The sequence below is a fragment of the Calonectris borealis genome, chromosome 3 (genome assembly GCF_964195595.1).
Source record: "Calonectris borealis chromosome 3, bCalBor7.hap1.2, whole genome shotgun sequence".
Taxonomy (NCBI): domain Eukaryota; kingdom Metazoa; phylum Chordata; class Aves; order Procellariiformes; family Procellariidae; genus Calonectris; species Calonectris borealis.
The window spans coordinates 28,465,549-28,487,102 of NC_134314.1; the positions used below are offsets into that span (position 1 = coordinate 28,465,549).

Sequence of the window (21,554 nt, forward strand, 5' to 3'; positions counted from 1 at the left end):
ATGCATACTCAGGCAAGTAACATTAAAAGCATGTCTGCTTGTCAATATTTTTAATCATTCTAAACACTGTTTATCTTTTCCCAAAATTGCCAATTGTTAATGCCAAGTTTGTTTCTTCGACATAAGAAAAACTGTTGAAAACAGTAACAACCATGCTTCTGAACAGTGAGGTGGGTGGGAAGCGGGGGGCAATGCAACCAAACTCACATTTTCTTTTTGTTAAAGCTGGGTAACAATAAATTACTAGTTACAAAACAGCAAGCCAAAACTAGCAGATCCAACTCATCTCTTTATTTAAAACATATCCCCTAGCATTTTAAGGCTTGACACTGTGTAATATTTAGTTTCTTTCTCATTCATTCCCCAAGGGTGTTCGACATGTTACTGCAAATTGAAGCATCACTATCCCTCCCCTTAAGGAATGTATTCATGTCAGTACCTGATCAGCTGCAACATGTTTTAACATCAGAGGGGTGTCACATGCACTGCCAGCCAGGAGCTTAGTGTTCAACTAACTATACATACATGGCAAATCATCCTGGGTAAGTTGAAACAGCTTGTTCTAAACCAGAACAGTTATTTAGCAGGCAGGAATCTAGCTTGCTCCCTGCTATACCACGCTCCAAAAACCATCCATTTTGTAATTCGGAAAGTGTATGGAGTTGTTATAGTAATATTTCAAAAGAAAAGCATTGTGACCCTGGAAAATTTGTCTCTCACTTTATCTAGCATTTATGGAGCTGTCACACTGCTCCTTCCTTTGGGGACACATTCTTTCCTGCAGCTTCTATTGCTCCACATGAAACACCCAGTGTGCCTACACTCTTTCTGTCCTGCATTCACTGTTAGCCTCTGTTCCTTTTTTGTTTGGGGATAATACCATTTTCTCCTCTCTCTCTCTAAACTATATACCACTGAAAAGTAGAGGCATCGTTAAGGTCTTGCACAAAGTTTACCAGTGCCAAAGGCTCCTTTGGATCACATCCTCACATTTCGTTAACAACACTGTAAAAAACATTCTCCTTCTAATTTGTGCTCAAAATGCACCCTTTTGAACTCTACCACCACCTTCCCTCTCTGCAACATTTCTAATACTTACCATTCTTGTTAGGTGGTGCCAAAATTTGTAGACAACTGTCTGCATGTGGTCTCAGCAAGCCTTGGTATAGCATCACATGAAATAACTTGGCTTGTTTTCTTGTCTCAAACCCTTCATATGTATACTACAGTCCTGCTTGCGTGTCAGACTGCTGCCTGACCTAAACACAGTTTATCCACTTTCTTCCTAACCAATGCCTTTCCATTTTGTATGGTTGCTGAAATTCACCTAAAAGTCCAGACATAACTGGACATGTCTATGCTGAAAGTGTACAGAAGCCCAGATCAAGGGCGCATGACTCTCTAATTGCTAGTCCTTCCCACAGCATGACCATGGCCATTGCGACTCACACCCTCCAAGGCAATACATAAGCCCAGTTCAAGGGGGTTGAACAACACTGGCCCAGGACTGCTCTCAAGAGGTAGCACCCGGTCTGGGGGACAGAGGGGAGAGTTCAGCCATGCAGACACAAGCCCTGCTGTGTCTGCTTACCCACAGGGCCAGAGAGCGGGGGCTGGACCCACTTCATTTGCTAGAACAGACCTAACACACCTGAGAATAGATCTTACAAAAACATGGCTTTATCTGGGAACTGAGCTTGCAGTGCTTCCAGAACAGGCGATGTTTTTCACCATACAGGCACCACTGGGGCTACTTATTAAATGTTGTTATCTAGTTACATAAGAACATACTGCTCTTGCTGGAATTCCTTTTGTAAATGGTAAAAGCAAAATTACCTCTTTATTATAAAAATGTAAGAATACAAAAATAAAATGTAGAAAGGAGTGCACACATTTTTACAAAAAACATGCATGTCTGACGTTAATCTTCTTTTCCTACCCTCCATACTTCATTTTTTTCCTTGTAAAGTAAGGTGAGCTGCTCTGGAACCGTGCCTGTGTTTTCTGAGTATCAGTAGCCACTGTCCTTAACAAAGTGTCTATAGGTGCTATTAAACTGTACATCTTTCAGAAAGTTATTTTTGTTATTTCTTAAATTCAATCTTTGGACGCTTTTTAACCAAAACTGCTTGCAGACCTTATGCACCAAAGGCTCAGGGTAGTCTGAGGTCAAAAAAAAGCAGTTTGTTACTTTGCTATAAATTTTCATTTGAATTTGCTTTGCTTTAGAATAAATTTATCTGCAAAGTGTAATGTAGATCTACAATTTAGATTATTAGCTCCCATCTAGCATGCAGCTCCTAATGAAAGAAGAGTAGCCTTCATTCTCTATAGACACCAACTGTTTCTATATATTTTAACAATGGAATACAGTTCTAAAAAATGAGTATTTCTTCTTCCTGGAAGAAAGGCATGAACATAAGAAAATGAAATGCAAATCAAGAGCATTTACCTAAAACACAGTTCAGGGACTAGAAATACATGATAGAGCTGCAAGATGAATACCCCAGTGTGCAGACGGCAGTACCTCTGGGAAAACCTGGGTGTTACGTGCTGATTAAATTCAGCCTCCAACTTTGAAGTCTGGCTTACAGGTTTTTGTTACATATGATATGATGGTATGAAAGAAACATCACGTACTTTTTAAACTGCCTGAAGTCAGCTTTCTTCCAACACAACACACTGAAGCAAATAACACACGTCTTCAATGAAAAATTAAGCTATAAAAGGCCAATTACATAACAGATGAGACATACAGAATATTCTCGGCTCTCCTACGTATATCTGCAGCTTTCACAAATGGCCTGATCACATATCCAAAGAAAGGTGTGGAGGTTCATAAAGAGAGTTTGAAAGCTGACATATTTAAACAAAATCGTACAATTAACAGACATGGTAATGTTCAGTATTAAAACTGACTTCTTAATTTGATCATTTTATTTGGTTTTCTATGTAAAAACAAATATCCACACAGAATAACAGCATGAAAAGCAAAATCCAGAGCCTGCAATGGAGCTCCCTAAGGCAGTTCTTGAGGCTGGTGTGGAGCCCTGTTCATCTCCCAGGGATTTAATCATATACAGGATGTTTTAAAATGGAAGGTTTATATACCCTTCAGAAGTTCAGCCAAGTAATCTTCAATTATAAACACAGACCACTGGAACCTGCTGAAAACATACGCAACCTTCTCACACCAAAACAAATTACATTTTCCTAAATTTGGAGGAAAAAAAAAAATCAAGTTGTATATGGAGTCAAACACCTCAAACAGAGTAATTTTTTCCTCTCATTTCTGTCATTCACAAAATTACTTTCCTTGATTTAAAGAACACTGCAAAATCACTGGAAACTCATACATACCCTTAACAGAGGTAAGAGAGAAAGCAACTGAAGGCCCTTACAAAAAGCTCTGACAACCTAACCCTTGCTGCTTGAGAGGAAAGAAAACAAACATCCTGCATTTGCTCAGGAGAGCAGGTGACCGACCCGAGTGCGTGCGATCCGGCGCCTGCACGCTGCCCGCGTCCCCAGGCTCGGCGCTGGAAGCGGAGCGCTGCCAGCATGGCTGCGGGTGCACGCAGGGCAGGCAGACGGGGAGGAACCTGGCTCGCCCAGCTGCCACACACCGGCCTGCTGATCTCCACCGAAATGCTGACGCAGGTGCTACAGTTAGTCATGCCAGGGAAATGTCGGCCTTATCCTGCTTCTCCCACACACCTTGGTGGGGGCAGGAAGCCATAGCAAATCCATGCACTATTCCTGCACTTCTGCATCATAATCTTAGCTGGCTTGCACCAAAAGGTGCTGGGTTCCTCTGCCGGGACAGAAAAAAAAATGGAGACTGCTACCAGCAGCCCAGATGAAACAATTCTCACCTGCCGTTAAGAGCAGTTGGGCTGTCAGCCCCACCGAGGGGAGAGGCTCCCTGCCCGCTGGCGACTGATTCACAGCCCAGCTCCTCACCCAGCCCTTCACAGCTTCAGCGATCTCCTGAAGTCTTGAAGCTGGTGCATACTTGTGATTTAGAAAAATCGCTTACGCCTGGAAAGGAGGTAATTACAAGCTGCCACTCCAGTCCCATCATCTAGAACTGGACAGTGACATCTCCCTGTCTCAGAGATGACCAACTGTAGGGATCATGCTGGACCCGTACGGCTTGTGTTCTTATTGGCGCATCCAGAAGAGGCCTCTCAGCCATGGTGTCAGGGCTGTGAGCACGGGCTTTGCCTGTCTGTGCTCAGGTTCAGCTCAGAGACAGCGTGGCTCCTGTCCTCCGGGACCCGCTGGTGCTCTCGCCTCTGGCCCCCAGCTGAACCCGGCCCCTGCAGTGGTGCAGCCCACCTGCGGGCCCATGTCCCAGGCCCAGCCTCAGCCCACCCCCAGGGACGTCCGTGATGCCCTGGGCTGGGGGTGCTCCAGTGCACCCGGCTGCCCTGCTCCTGGATGGGGCGGAGGGACAGGCCCTGGCTGCCAGGCCCTGCCCTGCCGCCCCTCCGTGGGGAGCCCCTGCCACTGTGCCCGGACATGGGTAAGCGTGTGCTCTCCATCCAACGTACAGCATACTGTCGCTCAGTACAACCGCAATTCTAGATACCAGTAACACGCCTGGGTATTTCTGAGCCTTCTGGTTATTACTGTCACAGCACTAAATGTCATCCCCTTAAAATTAGATCTGGGCCCATTTAAATCCCTTCCAGGGCTGGCAGTCACATTCCTGCTGAAGAGCCCTCTCCCCAGTCGCAGAGAGCAGATACTCCTCCTGGCCCAGGGTGCATGGTGCATCTGTAAGAAGAGTATCTCCACGAGCACGGCATACCTGGCACAGGAGGGGCTGCAATGCTGCACCACGACTAACAGATGTGCACCCACAGGGATGCTCCACGGTAGCAGCACCACAGTCCCACCCCACCGCCCGAGCAGGCACGCCTGGTCATCCGCCCTGGTGGAGCATGCCAGCCGGCAGCATCCGCAGGACGCTCAGCCTGGCTCCTGAGACCACCTGTGATCCACAAGCTGGGAGCTACTAAAACAGACAAACAGACCATATGGAGAATCCCTGCCAGAAACGTGCGCATTCTGTTAGTGTTTAACCTACTTCTGCTCAGAACACAAACCAAGCTTTAAAAGAGCTCTCTGGAGTAAAATACTGTAGTTAAAAATACCAGAAGACTGTTTGGAAAGACCATTCCTATCTTGTGAGCAATAGCTGGAAATTATTATCTCTGTTTTAACGGTACAAAACAGCAAAGAAAAGAAACACAGAAGCTCACGGAAATCAGTGGAAGAATCTCACTGATTTCATCAGCAAGGCAGAGTCCAAGAATCTGTAACCTCTCACAGTAAAAAGACATCAGATAAGGACGGTAAACATTCCTGGGAAGGACACGGGATCCTTAGGTGGAGAAGTTATGTTTACAGGAAGAGGATAAGCTAAATGGAAACTGGCACAGAAGCATACAAAATGGGGATTCTGTTCCTCAGCCACTGAATTATCAGTCTGTGCAACGCATTCGTGTCAAAGGTGCCTGTGCTTCCCCGCTGAAACACTGTGAATGAAACTGACGGAGCGCTGCCAGAAACACTGCTCCAGCAAAGCAACTATCATGTCCCAAGGCATTAACATTTGCACAGCCGGAGGACAGAATTCAAATTTTTCATTATTTATTAACTGATCTGTACCACAACTACTAGTTGCTGAGCTGTAAAGGCTGCACTGCTTTATGTAAGTGGTATAAGGCTCTAAAGAAGCTCTAGGAAATATTTTCCATTATTGCATCTCATTAAGCTCCTTCCTATTTCCCCTCCCCTCTCTCTGTATCTTTCAAATTGTTTATTTTTTAAAATACTTGCCTGTGCTATGTTCATTCTTTTGGCTGCTCTGTGCTGAAGTAAAACAGCCTAGTCTTTTGCCAGCTATTTCCCTTTGTCTGGCCAATGTTTCCAAAAGAAGAAGTTTCCTGCTGGCATGTACCTCCTCCCTGACTGGCTACCCAGAACAGAAGCATAGTCAGAAAAAGACCTCATTGATTCAGATGCAGCTTCATTTTACCATGACATTATGCACTGCCACAGCTAACTTCTCTAGGACTCAGAGCACTATATGTTATGCTTACAGCCTCTCTACACAGCGTTTGAGGAAAAGGCTGCATCTGCTTAACTCGTCTCCCATTTCACTTTAGTGGCCTATTCCCTGTACTGTATGCATGTTGGCTCTCCTTAGCCTTCTTTCTGTGGTGACCCAAATGGTCCCACAAGAGGAAATCCAAGAACAGAATAATTTGCTCAGGGTCTGTTCCCTGGAGCTGCATGAAAACAGGGAGATGTTTGTCTCCCTCTATTTGGGACGCTCCTTCGGTATTACACCAAGGAAATCATGTACCCTCAAACCTCCTTATGATATGCCCCAGGGTATACAGCACAAACTCTTTACACATGCTATAATAAAAGCCAGAAGTTGCAAGCCTTGCACAGTGATGGCCAAATCAGTGCACACTAATTAGCCCAGCAGCCAGAATACTCTCCCATGTGGTCCTCTAAGACACAAACCTCCTTATTCAATTCAGAACCAAAAAATGTACAAAACCAGGGAGATGCTGCCAACCAAGAGGGAACGCTGACCACAGCGATGATCTTAAATCTTATTCCTCTGCTGAGTTTTGATGCCAAAGTCGGCTTTGTCAAGAGAGACCTGTTTTTACTTAGAATCCAGAATTAGAAATCCTCTCTTGTCAGTAGACATCTTCAACTGTATTTTAAGTAAGTTAATGTAGTGCATCCTTTAGCTTCTAGCCACAGCCACCAGTGGTTCTACAAATGCCTGTTTGTAAGATTGTGGTCTTAAAAGCATAGAAAGGGGGGTGAAATAGCACAATTCCCTGCTCAGATTGAGAATGTTCAAGCCAACTGGTCCCATTTTGCATAAGAATATCCTGCCATTTTACAGGAGACACATCTTAGAGTAGATCTGGGCTCCAAGCAGAAACACCAAAGAAGCTCTAGGCTCCAGGACCTTAGTAAAGCCATACAGGGAAGAATATGGGGACCTTACGCATTTCTCAGGTCATGCAGTAGTTGATGGCTTTCACCAGCAGTGCAGTTTTGGATGTTGGTTATCAGTTCTGTCTCCACCCTGCCTATACTTAAATGTCAGTGTGACAAAAAGGGACTGCGGACAAGACTGGGAATCAGAACCCCAGGGACATTCTTCTCAGCAGCTTGGAAGTGCCCCATGAGAGATGTGCAGGATTCGTGGAGATATTCGTCTGAGGAAGGAGGGACACGCAAGGGCTAATGAGGCACCCTTTGGCCGCAAGAAGCAGGGGATTGCCCAGGAAGAGCTCGTGTCATCTCAACAGTTGCCGTGCTATTACAGGCATAAACCACAGAGCCCTCTCTCTATGTACAATAAAATGTTGTCATTAATATTTTTCAAGAGAACAAACAGAGTACTTACCTGTATTTATGAATGATGGCATTAAATAATCTTCCATCGCGCCAGCAGGTAGTGAAATTTTCACAACGGATTCCAGCATAACCCTCGGTTGTCTGCTGCGACCACAGGAGCAGTCTCTCTTTAGCAGACATGTCCTCTGACTCTCCAGTAACATGGATATCAGATATCTAAAATACAGTTAATATAAATATTACAATTACATATATTACAATTACAATATACATCTATCATAACGTTTAAAATATTGCAGAAAACCACTCTGCATTACTGAAGAACTTTCTGTCTGATATTTGCATACATAAATATGATGATTATTCATGTACTGTATTAATATTCTTTCATGTCATATCCTTATGCACTTAGCGTCTTCAATATGAAATACAAAATTCATAGTTTCACAATTTTCTTCAGTTAGCCAGTTCTCAGCCTCTTAATTTCTGGGGACAATGTAATAGTATTACATAATGAAAAATACTTAATTATGTATATTTTATGCTGATAATGTGAATAATAATCTATTTTTATGTATTATATCTAGTATAAATGTTATATAATTATATAAAAATACAATATATTTTATATGTATGTACATTCACACCTATCTAATACCCATATTTATATTATACATCTTTTATTTGGCTACAATATTCCTCTCTTAAAACAGGTTAAATTATAATATATGCTGTTCTGGAATTCAGTAACAAAACAGTCATTGATCGTGAAAATGGGCAATAATGGTTTTAGGACAAAATTTTCTGAGAAACATTTTAGGAATGATGGAAGGACTGAAAGATTATAAAAGAAAATTTTGCCTGACACAGAAAGCTTGTTTGTGTATTACCTAAGCATTATCAACTTCGTGTCAGGGAAAGCAGGAAAGTATGGGGAATTTTATACAATCACTACCTTCTGGTACATGAAATTCTCCCCTAATGAAGTTCAGTCAGTTTGCTTAGAAAACTATCACTGTATAAATATGAAGCAGACATTTCCCTAATTTTCACATGTATTGTTTGCAGCTCATGTTATAGAAATTGTACTCAATGTAAATCTGAACTGCAAGATAGAACAAAAAGAAGACATGCCTTGATACAAGCGCTATCACATATTGTCTTTCTTCTAAATGACCATCTTTTACCACTTATCCAAACAACAATAGATAATATAATATTTTATTATGAAGAACACCAAGAACCCAGGTACCATGAGGCACTAAATAAGGACCCATGTACTGTAGCTCAGACATTACAAAGAGCAGGCTGAGGTGCTTGGGCAGAGGCACGAGGGCTTGAGACAACACCAAGATTTGTGGGTGGACACCAAGCACCGCCATGAGCCCACCTGGAAGAGGCCGCAGCTGCACAAGCCTACACCCGGCACCGCGGGGAGAGACAGGTCTCTTCTGGCTCTGGAGCCAGCCTGAGGCCAGGGCTTGGGAGGTCTGCCCACAGACAACTTTGGGGGTGAGGTACGTGCTCGAGTTAGCTGCCGAAGAGGCTTAACTCTGGAGCTGTGCCAATTCCAGCAATCCTATTCTAGTGTAACCCAAGGAGCTACATTCATGAGGTCAGATGGGACGGTCATAAGGATGCCTCTTGGCCGTGAAATCTCTGCACACAAAGGTATCTTCTGTCTGGGCTCTTCCTGGGGGAATTCAGACAGGGTAGGCTGGAAATTACGGGGTTTTCTCACATTAAAGCCACACAAAACACAGTGCCAGGAACAGAGAGATGTAGCTTTCCTACTGATGCTGCTATGTCAACGCCTCACAGGAGGTGGTGGAAAGCACTAGGAAGCAGGGGACGAAAGGAAGAGCCTTGGAGATGTCAGGGCAATGTAGCTGCTGCAGTGGTCTCTGCGATTTCTGTTTAACCACCTTTCACACCTCCAGGGGCCGATGAGCATTTACAGCCATACAGTAAATCGTAAGTAAATTTAATGCAGGGAACAAATTAATTTACATTATTTTCTATGCAAGTATCCACAAAACACCAAGTTGTGAAAGCAGTTCTTCAGATACTTATCACAGGCCATCATATCTGCTGGCTCTAGGTAAGGGAAAGACACAGGCACCGAAGCTAGAAAGCAAAGTAGTTTTAACTGTTCAACTAGCCCATAAATACATCCGAAGATCTGATGGCATTTTTTGCATCCTATTGTCTCCAGCTTCAACACTGCACATTGTTACGAAAAATCAAAGAGAAAAAAAAAAAAATCCCTTTTTTGTTTAAAACACTGAAAAGAAACACATGCAGCTGTGATTGCTTATAAATGTCTAGGTATCAAAACCCTGCATGGAGTATTTACTACATGAAATCACACAAAATACAGACAGTGTGAGTCTTATAAGTGAAGACAACAGGGAATCCAACGTGGCAAAAGACCAACTTAAAATCTCTCTGAAAATTTTCTTGTAATAATCTAGGGAACTCATCTGCAGTGTAAGATTCCCTTTCTGTTGGTTACCGTTATTCTTTGGTATTTCAAAGCAAGAAAGCAAACTAAATATTTTTTCAGTAGCTTTAGTTTCTATTCATCACAGAACGACCAGACCACAATATAAATGAAGTCAACCATTTACAACTTATCCGGACAACGCTTCTGAAAGAGATGATGTCATCTGGAAGTGCCAGATGTCTAGCAAAAAAAAAAAACAACTTATAATTTTTTCCCTGTCATTTTCAGAAAGTCCTCTGTGCGTAATCCTTAAGTATCACATTTTTTAATATAGTCTAACTAAGCAAGCTAACAATGTCATTTGCTAATGGCCATTCCTTACTGCTAAGTTCAAACCTTTAGCCTCCTTCACGGTTAATTGACCTGCAATGGCTATGTACATTTCAGACTGCAGAGAGTGCAAATGCAGCATATTTGAGTGGACATTAGATTCCTCTGGCAACAAGTGATTTCAGACATGAGGGCAACTTCTGAAGGTCGTACTTGCATCTGTTTTTACATACAAACAGCATTTGTAGCTATGAACACAAACACAAGGAGAATATTTCTTATTCTGAAAGTGACCACTAGGCAAGCTTGCAATCCAAATAGCTAAAACATGAATACAGCTCATTACCCTCAGACCAACAGGATTTCGATCCAAAAATCTTCCAAGCACCATTCGGCATCCTAGTGGGCCATCTGAAGGAAAAGGAATAGACTAGACTGGGTTTAAAAACTGACATTGCTTTTCACTCATGGAGGTAGCCCATTTCAGTACAGGTTAAGGAACACTAACATTAGCCTGAGAACTGAAACAGCCTGAGCACTTCTGTTCTCTAAAGAAATTATTTCAGATTCCAAGGCTAGGATTTCAGACTTTTTAATAAACACTGAATTCATATTTTAAAAGTACAAAAATACACTGAGGGAAATGATGAGTCAAAGAGCTATATTTTATTACGCTTACAAATATGAGCTCTACTTTGCAAGATGCCCTGTTAACTTGGAACTACTTAACAAGTAAAATACTACCCCCACAAAATAAGGTGTCAGCGAGAGAGATAGCACATCTCTCCTTTGATAATCCCGTAAGGACAGTATAGATACTCATCTACCAACTATGCATTATCAGCAATATTTGTTACACCATTTGCCCCAGGAAAGAAAAAGAAGGACTACTAAATTAGGAATCCTAGAACAGAAAATAAGTTAAGGGGCAGTCAAATCTTTTACTGTTCAAATTTTGTCCTTCAAAAAAACAGTTTGTGTGAACCTTTCATTCTTATATCCCACATGCCTATAATTTACCCCCTATAATCTGTTACTAGAGGACATTTGTTCCTTGAGCTTGGAACAAATTATCGAGTTTGCATGAGTTTGAACAGTTGTTTGCTAGAGATCCAGTTCTCCAAATTATCTCAAAGCCTGTGAGTTTCAACTTATGCAAGAAAAAGAGACAGAGGTAATTCTCTGCACAGCCCTAATATCTCAGGAATCAAAGTCTTAATTGGCACTACATACACTATTTCTTGTTTCTAACTGGGAGAACTAGTTCAGCTCTGCTACTGCAACTGTTTCTTCTCTGCCTGCAAGTTTCCTCTGCATCACACAGTATACAAAATCCATACACTAAAAAGCCTCAAGCTCTTTGCTTGCACTGATTTCAGTGATGCAGTTTTGAGTCCAAAGAACAGAGCAGATCAGAGAAGACCTTCCAAAAAAGATCAATGGTGGTGCTGGATTTTTCTGTGGCTCGTTTTTTACAGTGCAAACAGAAGAGCAGCAAGACTGGTACAGATAATAAGGAGTCTTCCCTCTGATTGCATCTTATCCCAAATGTTTTGAAGCAAGTCTAATCTTGACATAGCGTCCTTAACTGCACAAAAGTATATAATAGGCTAGAGATGTATGATGTATAATGAAATGTATTCTGATGTCAGCTAGAGCTAAACCAGAAAAGTCTGAAGAACACAAAGAAATAAGAGAAAAAAGAATACATGAATATGGAGAGATTTTGAAATGCTATTATCCACCTATGCTAAGTAGTTAGTTATGTGTTGTGTTTGAAAAGGATTGTTGACAGCATGTTGAGGTTATACGAATGGAATTTGAACTTGCATGTGATCACAAGAAGTCATCTCCCCTGATGTTACAATTAGACTTCATGAGTTTCCATTTGGCAATAAACTCAAATACTCCTATTCAGCTCTCGCAAGGCTCTGTGGAGCTGCGAGTCAAGCTTTGGGCAACACCCTTCAAAAAATATTGGATCAGTTGAAGCAGATCGAAAGAGAAAAATAAGAATGACCAAGATCTAAAAATACATGACCTGTTAGGAAAGATTGAAAAATTGGGTTTATTTAGTCTAAAGTAGGAAAAACCGAGGGGAGATGTGATAATAGTCTTCAAATATGTAAAATGCTGTTGCAAAAAAGGTACTAAATCAACTCTTCCGGGAATGGGAAAAGAACTAATGAGTTTAAAATGAGCATACATGTTTTCAGCTAAAACCACTTTTTAATACAAAAGATCGATAAGCACTAGAATAAGTACTCCGGAAGCAAGTGAAACCACCAATAAGGCAGACACAAGAACAACTATCAGTCAAGAATGGTTTTCATTAAGTTATCTTGCCTTCAGGTACAGAGATGACCTAGATGATCTGTCCAGAATCTTGCCAGCCCTAGTTTTGTAGTTCCATCAATGATTATAGATCTCCTTCATTCACCAGCATTTAAGGTGGATTGCACCTGCTTCTTCTGAGCATTACAAGGAAGCAAACAATACTATGCCAATAAAGCAAAACAACTGACTTTTGCACCTTTATCCTGCAAATCACATTCCAGAAGACCAATTGACATCTCTCCCTCCCTTAACTGTACTACATGAGTAGATAATACAAGATACTATGATGGTGGACATAGTTGGAAGGTGTCTTGTTATCTTACAAGTATTTGCAATAATAACTGACATAATAAACAGATGACTACTCAGCCAGAAGTATTCTACTGAATATGCTGATTACAAATAATCTACATTTCTTTTATTTAAAAGCAAGTGTATTGCCTTCAACCCGACTCAAATACATGTGTTTTTTTTTCTTGCAGATTATTATTAGTACTGTAGATGAGATAAGAAATCCACTGTATCAGGCATTATGTAAATGCATGGCAAAAAAGCAGCTGAGGAACTTGCAGCCATGAAAACAGTTGAGTACTGTAAGTAGATGAGTGGTTCTGTTTATGTATTTTTTTTCTAGAAAACATTTACATCCATAAACCAGAACTGAAACTACCACAAATTAGACTGGAAGGATAATGATAAAGATTGGTAATGTGATACACATAAGTCATTGGTTTTCAGACAAGCTGACAACCATCAAAAACTGGTGGTAACACCAGCTGGTGTCTATCTTTTGCTGACACTGAATGAAAACCATAGCTTGTTTCATCACAGGAGACATCAAATATCACAGTGGCAGTATCCCTTATAGAGAAGCCAAAACTACAGCCCTGATTTTCTACTCTACCTGCATTGTGCTAAAACATCACTGAGAAAGGGTCTGCTGCAGGAAGCCTCTTTCAGTCTGGATTCGCAACTTCTTGACCTTAATGCAAACTGCCATCTGCTCTAGGACAGCCCTGAGTTAGAACAATATCAGAGCATATCGTGCTCAAGGAAGTCATCTTCCTGTATTAGGAACAAGGGCTGTAGAAATTAGGCTCCAGTAGAGAGTAAAAAAACTTTTATCTCAAAGCTACTAGTGAGGAGTCAGGAACGAAGCTTCAGAACACGCCGCTTACCTGAATTTTGCAAATAGGAAAACAGAAGTAATGAGGTAACATATTTGAACACAAAACTGTTTTACATGCATAAGATGACATGCCACAGAAAAAAACTCAATGGATACATTCCAGTAGAGGGGACTATGCTGTTTCAGAGGGTAAAATGTTGTCTCTGTTACAGCGCAAATTAGCCAGCTGTACCAATGAGTTTCCTCTGGTGTCTGTCTCTCAGTTTGAAAAGCCAACACACTTTCAAATATCAGCCACATCTGAGGCACTGTATAAGCTGAGAGTACATTACAGCGTGGGTAGGTTGACAAGGTGAGTAGAGGCTACTGACCTCTCTAATTACAGCAAAGAAGATGGTAAAAACCGAGAGCGGTAACTGCAGACTTTGTGTATTAGCTCAGGCTGATAACAGGAACTTTGTGAATTTATATTAATAACAGCTTTACTGTTTTATACCGAAATACAAAACATTCAAATACTTATTTAGTTCTCAAATGCAACCAAAAGGGAAGTAGTCATGACTTCGTAAAATAAGCTAGAATCTGAAATCTAGTCTTTTTCCTGGATTTGTTTTCAGGTCAAAGCTAGGCACTCTTAAAATTACTTAGAATCTTGGGTGGAGAAAGGGAACGGAACTGAAAACCAGACTTTTCAGCAACTGAGGCTTTTAGCCTGATCCGTCAGTAGATTTCATATCATTATGCAGTGTTTTATCGATATCACCAGCACAAGTCTCAGTATTGATATAGATGCTCAGCAAAAGTCTCATTTTTTTCCCCCCTTCCTCCTGTGGTAACAAGGGGTATATGCCTGGCTGCAGTAATAACTGCAGCAATATTAGAAGCTGTGTTACTCTGATTATACAGGAAAAAGTAGCCATGCTTGGCTGAACAGACAAGGCCTCATACTCTTTTACTCAGTAATGACATTAGAATATCCCTAAGCTGTTCCTGAATTCCAGCTAAGATTAAGAGGGTAAAGATCTCCGTGTGTATTAGGAGGCTATTTGTACTAGTGTGTACTGTGTGTTGTAATTGGGTGTGTTATCTGTACTTAAAAACTAAGCTCGGAAAAAGTATAATTTGATTCCTGTTACAAAAGTAAATTATATAAACAACAGAAGCGTAGTTACTCTTTGCTGGAAAGAGTACCTTTTGCATATGTCCATTGCCTCTGTTCACTCAACTGAAAGCTCAGATGTCCCTGTTGAGCAAGGGAAATCAGTTTTGGACCAGATCCTGGTATTGGCATTTCACCCACACCTACAGATTTCAGTTGTGCTGAAGATAAGTGGGGCAGAACTGGTAACATGGACTGAATTGGTAAGCACGAATACCAACAGACAAAAACTTGCTTTCCTTCAGATATTCTGCATCTAAGCTTGTACTTCGGTTTCTTTTATCACAAAAGGAAAATAATCCTACCCTCAGAAGAAGATGGAATTTCAATAATTAATATTAATAGGTCATATAGACAGTTTGGGAGGAAAGATCTTTTTCAAAAGTGTAGAGCATTATTAACATGATTTATGTTCACTTTTTCTATTTCAAGCTGCCTACGTATTTCTGTCATTCTTCAGTTCATATTGGCCATAACTGAAAAGAATTAGAAATATTCCTTTCCTTGATACAAGACCCAAAGGAATTACAAGACTGTCAAGACTCGATAAGAAAATTTACTGCAGATACTGAATGTGAATTTAAACAATTCTCTAAAATTCACTCCACCTTCTAGAACAATTTTAATATGAAAATCTTTTTCCTAAATTAGGAAACAAATCAAACTACAGACAGCAAAACAGCACAAGGATACATCAACACTCCTGAAGTATACAGACATTACTTAACCTGTTAAAAAGATGAAGTAATATGTTCTGTCCTACGACTACCTGTAGTATCATAGCATATGTAAAAGGTTTATATACAGCAAAGTGAACATATTTTTGTAACAGTAAAAATACTGTTCCAATACTTATTTTGAGCTAACTTTCAAAGATCATGCACTCTGCCAAAATATTTACCTTGCTCCTGTTTGGTGGAATGCTAAATAATGCCTTTTCTTTCGGCAATTGTGAAAGCACAGCATCAGAAGAATAAAACCTCTTTTGTTCAAGCAGCAGATCATTTTTGCGTTCAGAAAGTAAGTCATGCAACTTTTCAGATTTATTGCTTTCTGGGACATCTTCAACGATTCTGCAAGAAGTTATGTTTAACTCAGTTTGTTCACATTGTCTGCCTAAAATGTGGATAGTAGAATCCAAGCTGGCTGCTTTTCCATAACAAAGACCACTAGGTTTCTTCAGGAATGCTAATTCTCTCCTGTTGCTATCCTCCGAGTATTTCCTTTTCCATGTGCAGCATTTCTCTGAACTCCTCTTGTCTTGTTCCTTTAACCACGTCTCTGTTTCATCAGACTTGGTGAGCCTCTGATTATCACCATGAAAACTGCCCCCACAAAGAGAATCACTCTTTGTTTCACCCAGTAAAACTTTTGCTTCAACAAGATCAGCCGAAAGGTCTGTACTCACGGGCAGAGCGTTACCAGCCACTGTCGCTCTCCGGGGGAAGGAATCAGCCAATTCCACACCCTTAGGACAATTCTCGGTGTTTTCTGAAACCCTCACTTCATACTGGCTTTTTTCTTCATTTTCTTTAACCTGTACTGAATCTGGTCCCTCGTCGGTTGATTCCTTTCTCCTTTTTCTTCTGAAATATTTTCTTCCAGGGGAATGTTTAGCTGGACTTAAGGGAGCTTTGGCAGGGTCTAAACACTGTTCTTCCTTTTCAGCCCTCACACATCCACAGACATTCCCCATTTGGCTTTCAGTAACTCACAGTCGCACAGGCTCATTCATTCCAGTATATTTACATACACTTAAATCCTCTTCAGAAAGTTAAGAACTGCCGTTTGCACCGTAATTTCTTCCAGACTTCATGTCCATCCTCCTCAGTACGTAGCCATTTTGCTTATGAGAAATGCACACGCAATAAACATTGTGGCGCGGTGCCCAGGCAGGGCCTGTGTCTGATTAGACACTGTGGCTTATTTCTGGCCTCCAATCCTCTTAAATAAACATCACTGCTTCAACGTTGGGCTGTAATGCCGATGGCCTTTCACAGAGATGACGTAGCATTTATGAGCAATAGAAAATTCTCGCATGCATTTTAACTTCCCGTTTCATTTAGTAACTTGAGCAAGATAAAGTAGAAAAATATGTAGTAACCTTTGAAACTATTAGCTACATTCCAAATCCAAAAGCAAGCAGCGCAGCAAATAGCAGGGATTTAGTTAGCAGATTTGGTTTGCACTTCCTATGCTTTTATTACGTATCCAATGATCCACAGAAGGGAAGCTTGAAGTGAAGGATCAGAGATTGTTCTGACAGCTTGTTGGGGGTCAAATTTTTATTTGCATGTGGAGTTTTCATAGCAGCTGATGTGATATTTCACTGATTCGTCAGCTATAAATAACCTGCTGCTTCACTACTATCATACAAGCATAAGAGCTTGCTCAGGGCAGTGGTGCTGTGTACTGGGGGCTGGAACTTTGCAGCAGATTTAAACCTTCTGGCATATAAAGGTGAAACAAATCATTAAGAGCCAGTCTGTCTAGAAAACTGTCCACAAAGTTACTGTTTATAAAAATGGAGCTTCATCCTCCTCTGTAGGCATCTCTGTGTAGCTCTGAATGTAACAGCCAAGAAGCATCTAACTACACATGAAAACTAGGTAGAAATGTAAACCATTAAAATGCAAGCAAGTCTAATCACCAACATACTTGCTTTAAAAAATACAGCTTCAGCTTCATTTTTGTTACCAATATACAAAACCTTCTAAAACCAACACGCATCAGTTAGGGGTAGATGTGCATGGTTTCTCATGCTGAGAAAGAACTACCAAGTGACTTGCCAAGCATTATCAGGTGTTACCATTGAGTTTCCCTTGTTTATTTGAAAAGGAATTGCAATAATGAAACCCAGAGACTTTATCCCCAGGGGCCAGTTCCACTGAAGCATTCTATGACATTTTACTGACAGGATCTAGAATGAATAATACAGCGAAGACGTAGGATCAGCCTCCAAAGAATTTCCAAGAATACAGATGCTCATTGCTGACCACTCTCAGGCCACTGGGGTAAAATTTGACAGTAATGCTTAGAAAATTTTATACCATAACACTAAGGGACTAGAAGGCTGTTACAAAATACCCTCTACCACTGATAGACAGGCAACTACATACAGGCACAATGCTAACATGTTTCTTTCCAAAGTAGGTGTTTATATTATATTAGACTATGTGAGTTTTAATGGAGTAATATACTATAAGTATATAAAAGTATATACTTTTTTTTAAACTGTTTACGTGTTTAACAATCAGCATGATATCATATTCTTCTTCTTTCATAGAAAACATCCCTAAAGCATTCTCTGTTATTTCAAAACTCCTGTTAGAATTGGTGTCACTCTGTCATAAAAATGTCAAATCAAATCTAATACAAGATAGGTCAGAAGAAACACATATTGCTATTTTACAGCTGACAATCTGTATTTTGTAATGTAAACAGTAATTTAGAAAGTCTCTGATTTTGCACATCCTCTTTCATATATACCTTAAATCTGGATTTTTTTTTTTTTTTCCTTAAGAGTAGGTAATTCACTTTTTCAGAAAATTAGGTGCTTCTGAAGTGGAATTAAAAAACTGAGGCAGCAAAAATACAAGAATCAGTTCTGAAACACTGGTTACGAGCTCAGTGCTCCCAACAATCCTGACTTACTGCTGCATATTCCAGGTCAATTTAGTTAAATGCACAGGGTATATCTGCATCTATTCCTAGAATTTAACCATTTCTAACTATTAGCTAGGAATAAATGCATTCCAAATATATCTCTACAGGTTATTAGTAGTATTTGTGCCCTTTATCTTCCTAAAAATAGGTAAGAAATATGTATTTTTGACACTTAATAACCAATTTAGCAATACTTACCAGCTGTTCCTGAGAAGGCTATCACCTCTCCATTAACAATTTTTTCTGCTGTTCCTTGTTCTTCCATGAACCAAAAAGTAACTTTATAGTCACTTTAACTTTATAAGTCACTTATGCTCTTGAACCAAAGAAAAGATCAAGGATAAAAGAATTGACAAATTGCATTTGTATAAAAAAAACCTAAGCAAAATCATATTCCATGTTAAGGGAAGATGATAAATGAAAGCACGAGTAACTAAAGACAAAGTGACCATTAATTGAAATTCTATAAAGTCGTAACTTTGGTCTCCGCAAGGAAAGAGACAGAGACAACAGAATTAAACTGGAGATTCAGAAAAGGGAAATTGAAATTTCTTCTAAAACTTGTCCGCTAGAGCAAAGAAACATGATATTCTTAAGCATCAAAACAGACTACCACTGAAGCCTACGAGAACCACCACAACTTACTGAAGACCTCACCGCACCAAGGGCTTTGTCTCAGACACCTGACTAGACCCAAATGGAAGCTCAGCACTGGCTAAAGCCAAAGATCCAGATGACAGAAGCTGTTAAAAATAGTATCATGGACTGTTGTGTTTCTTTTCTTCTTTTTTTTTAAAAAAAAAAAACCAAAAAACCCGAAGATACAAATTTATACCCACCAATGCTGGAAAGTTTTAAGGGGAGATTAGCAAAAGACTTTTTCTGGCACATAAAACCTTAAGTAGTATAACATGAACAAAGGATTAGACCAACACTTGTCTGCAATTTGATCTTAGACGCTGCTTAATCACAAACAACAGGTTAACATTAAGACATGGCAAACAAAAGATTAACATCGAGACATGAAATAGCTCATGCAGATTTGTATGAGTTTGCATTTAACCATAGATTTCTGTAATTTGTCAAGCACGTCTGTGACTGTGAAATGCATTATGCTTTTAACGTGGGACAGGTGTATTACACATTAAAGTGGCAATGTTGTTGAACACCTGTGTATTTATTAGTCTACAAAATGCTGAGACCATTCATCCCATGTACACTGCTAATTTATGCTTTATCATTGGTTTCATATAGTTAGCAAATGTAGTAAAGGAAAGATATTCCACTTTGTCAATCAAACCGCGCCTGGTATCTTTTATCCTAGAATAACACGATCAAAAGCTTACTAGGAATGCATTTCAGGTAGTTTTGCACCAAAGATCCCTCACCTCTCTTTTTTTTTTTGTTGTTTATGCAACACAGCAAAAGCAATGGAGCATTTAGCATAAACGGGACATGTCATTCCATGGTACTAAAACAGCATACCAGGTAATCAGCAAGTATTTTGTTGCACAGCACAAAGGTCACATGTAGAATGACAGAGATAAACATAAGCCAAAGAGAAAGTGAAATTTAAAGCAGCACAAGATAGAGAACATGGCAAAAAATAAAGGCTTGCCAGCACACAGTATAACAAAAGTTACATTTGGAACTGTTTGAGCTGTCCTGGCAACCACCGCTCAAAATCTGAAAGAGCTGTTCAGCTGTCAGGTACCATTGAGGTACCAAAAGTCATGACCCTGAACAGGAGAGCTTTTATATCCAGTGAGAGGCTTACAAAAAGAGGAATTTGTTCCTTGTTGATGGTTTTATAGGATTAAGGACAAAGATAATCAAACGGATGAGCTAACTGCTCATAAATCTTATCCTGCTTCAGATATCCCACCCTTTGTAGAGATAAAGTCTAAATATGACTCTGCAATGAGCCTTAATGCCCCTTGTCCTTGCTGTGATTCAGATGAGTCCCAGAAATTCCAAAAACTCCACACTCATTTTCTTACCTGAGAGTTAGCAATTCTTTTTTTTAAAATTGCTGAAGAATTCAAGAAGAGATAACTAGGAGCTCAGCTGAGCAATAAAATACAGGAAGAATATACCCCATCACATGCTGAATGATAGGTCTGCTGTAATGGCTAATCACTGGGAATTGCAGCTCCCAGGTGGAATACATTTCACCCTATGACCACTTACAGTCAGAGATTAGACAACTGGCCACATAGCTCCATCTTTAAATCATTGAGAAGATCAGACCTTGAACTGTTCTAGGCATTTTAAAGCAGAGGCAGATTAAACTTCAGTCCTTGGGCTCCAAGACCCATGGCTCCAGCAAGACCCAGAGGCAAGCTTCAGAGCCAGCTGCTGCCAGCCAGCTGCTCCCAGCAGAAATAGGTGCCAGGAAAACGGTGAGTGAAGGCCAGACCCAGCTCTCTCAACTCCACGCTGCCACCTCAGGAAACAGAGGAGGAAAGCAGGCAGCATGTCTCCTGTATGGTGACCCCATCACGGATTTAACAGCAGAGCAGCTGAAGCAGAAGAAGATGCACAGATCCCAGAACATCCCATTATTCCTCTGCCTTCTGCACGTCATTTACTGGAATAAGCCACCACAGCTGAGCCATCTTCTCCTCTGGCCACCCAGTATGAAGGCCACAGCCTTCATGACCAACGCAAGAGTGCTTCAAAATCACTACCTGCATTTCAGGCTCTGAACACCTAACTGTGGTAAAGAGTATCAGGAACTTGAGAAACAGCTGGGTAGCCGTCCTTTATCTCAGCCAAGTCATCTACAAACAAATCCACCCTTCCTACCTTGCCTGATAAAGAATGAATTTTGCTTGAAGGCTTATGGGGAGCCAGCAGCAAAAATGTATTTGCTGGCTGACAAGGGAAATGTGAAGAGGTTACATGTGCCCCAAGAAGGCCTGAGAGAAAGCACCCGTCCGGCCAGAGGGGGCTGGATGGTTCTGCAACATCTGGACAAAGAAGTTACTGACTTGAGCCTTGAAAAGCAGCGCCCTGCAAAGAGGCCTGACAGCAGGGAGCTGGGGAGGGTGGAAGGAAAAGTGTTTCTCAGCAGCTCCTGA

General features: G+C 40.7%; 1 protein-coding gene across 5 annotated transcripts in view; it reads right to left on the bottom strand.

The window, feature by feature from the left end:
- The window catches only part of DST (dystonin), a 313,438-nt gene that overhangs the window by 162,761 nt on the left and 129,123 nt on the right, over nt 1-21,554 (bottom strand). For all 5 annotated transcript variants that reach the window (XM_075145250.1, XM_075145248.1, XM_075145253.1 and 2 more), the window contains one exon: nt 7,454-7,620. In XM_075145250.1, coding sequence (XP_075001351.1) covers nt 7,454-7,620 — 167 coding nt within the window. The remainder of the gene's footprint in view (nt 1-7,453; nt 7,621-21,554) is intronic.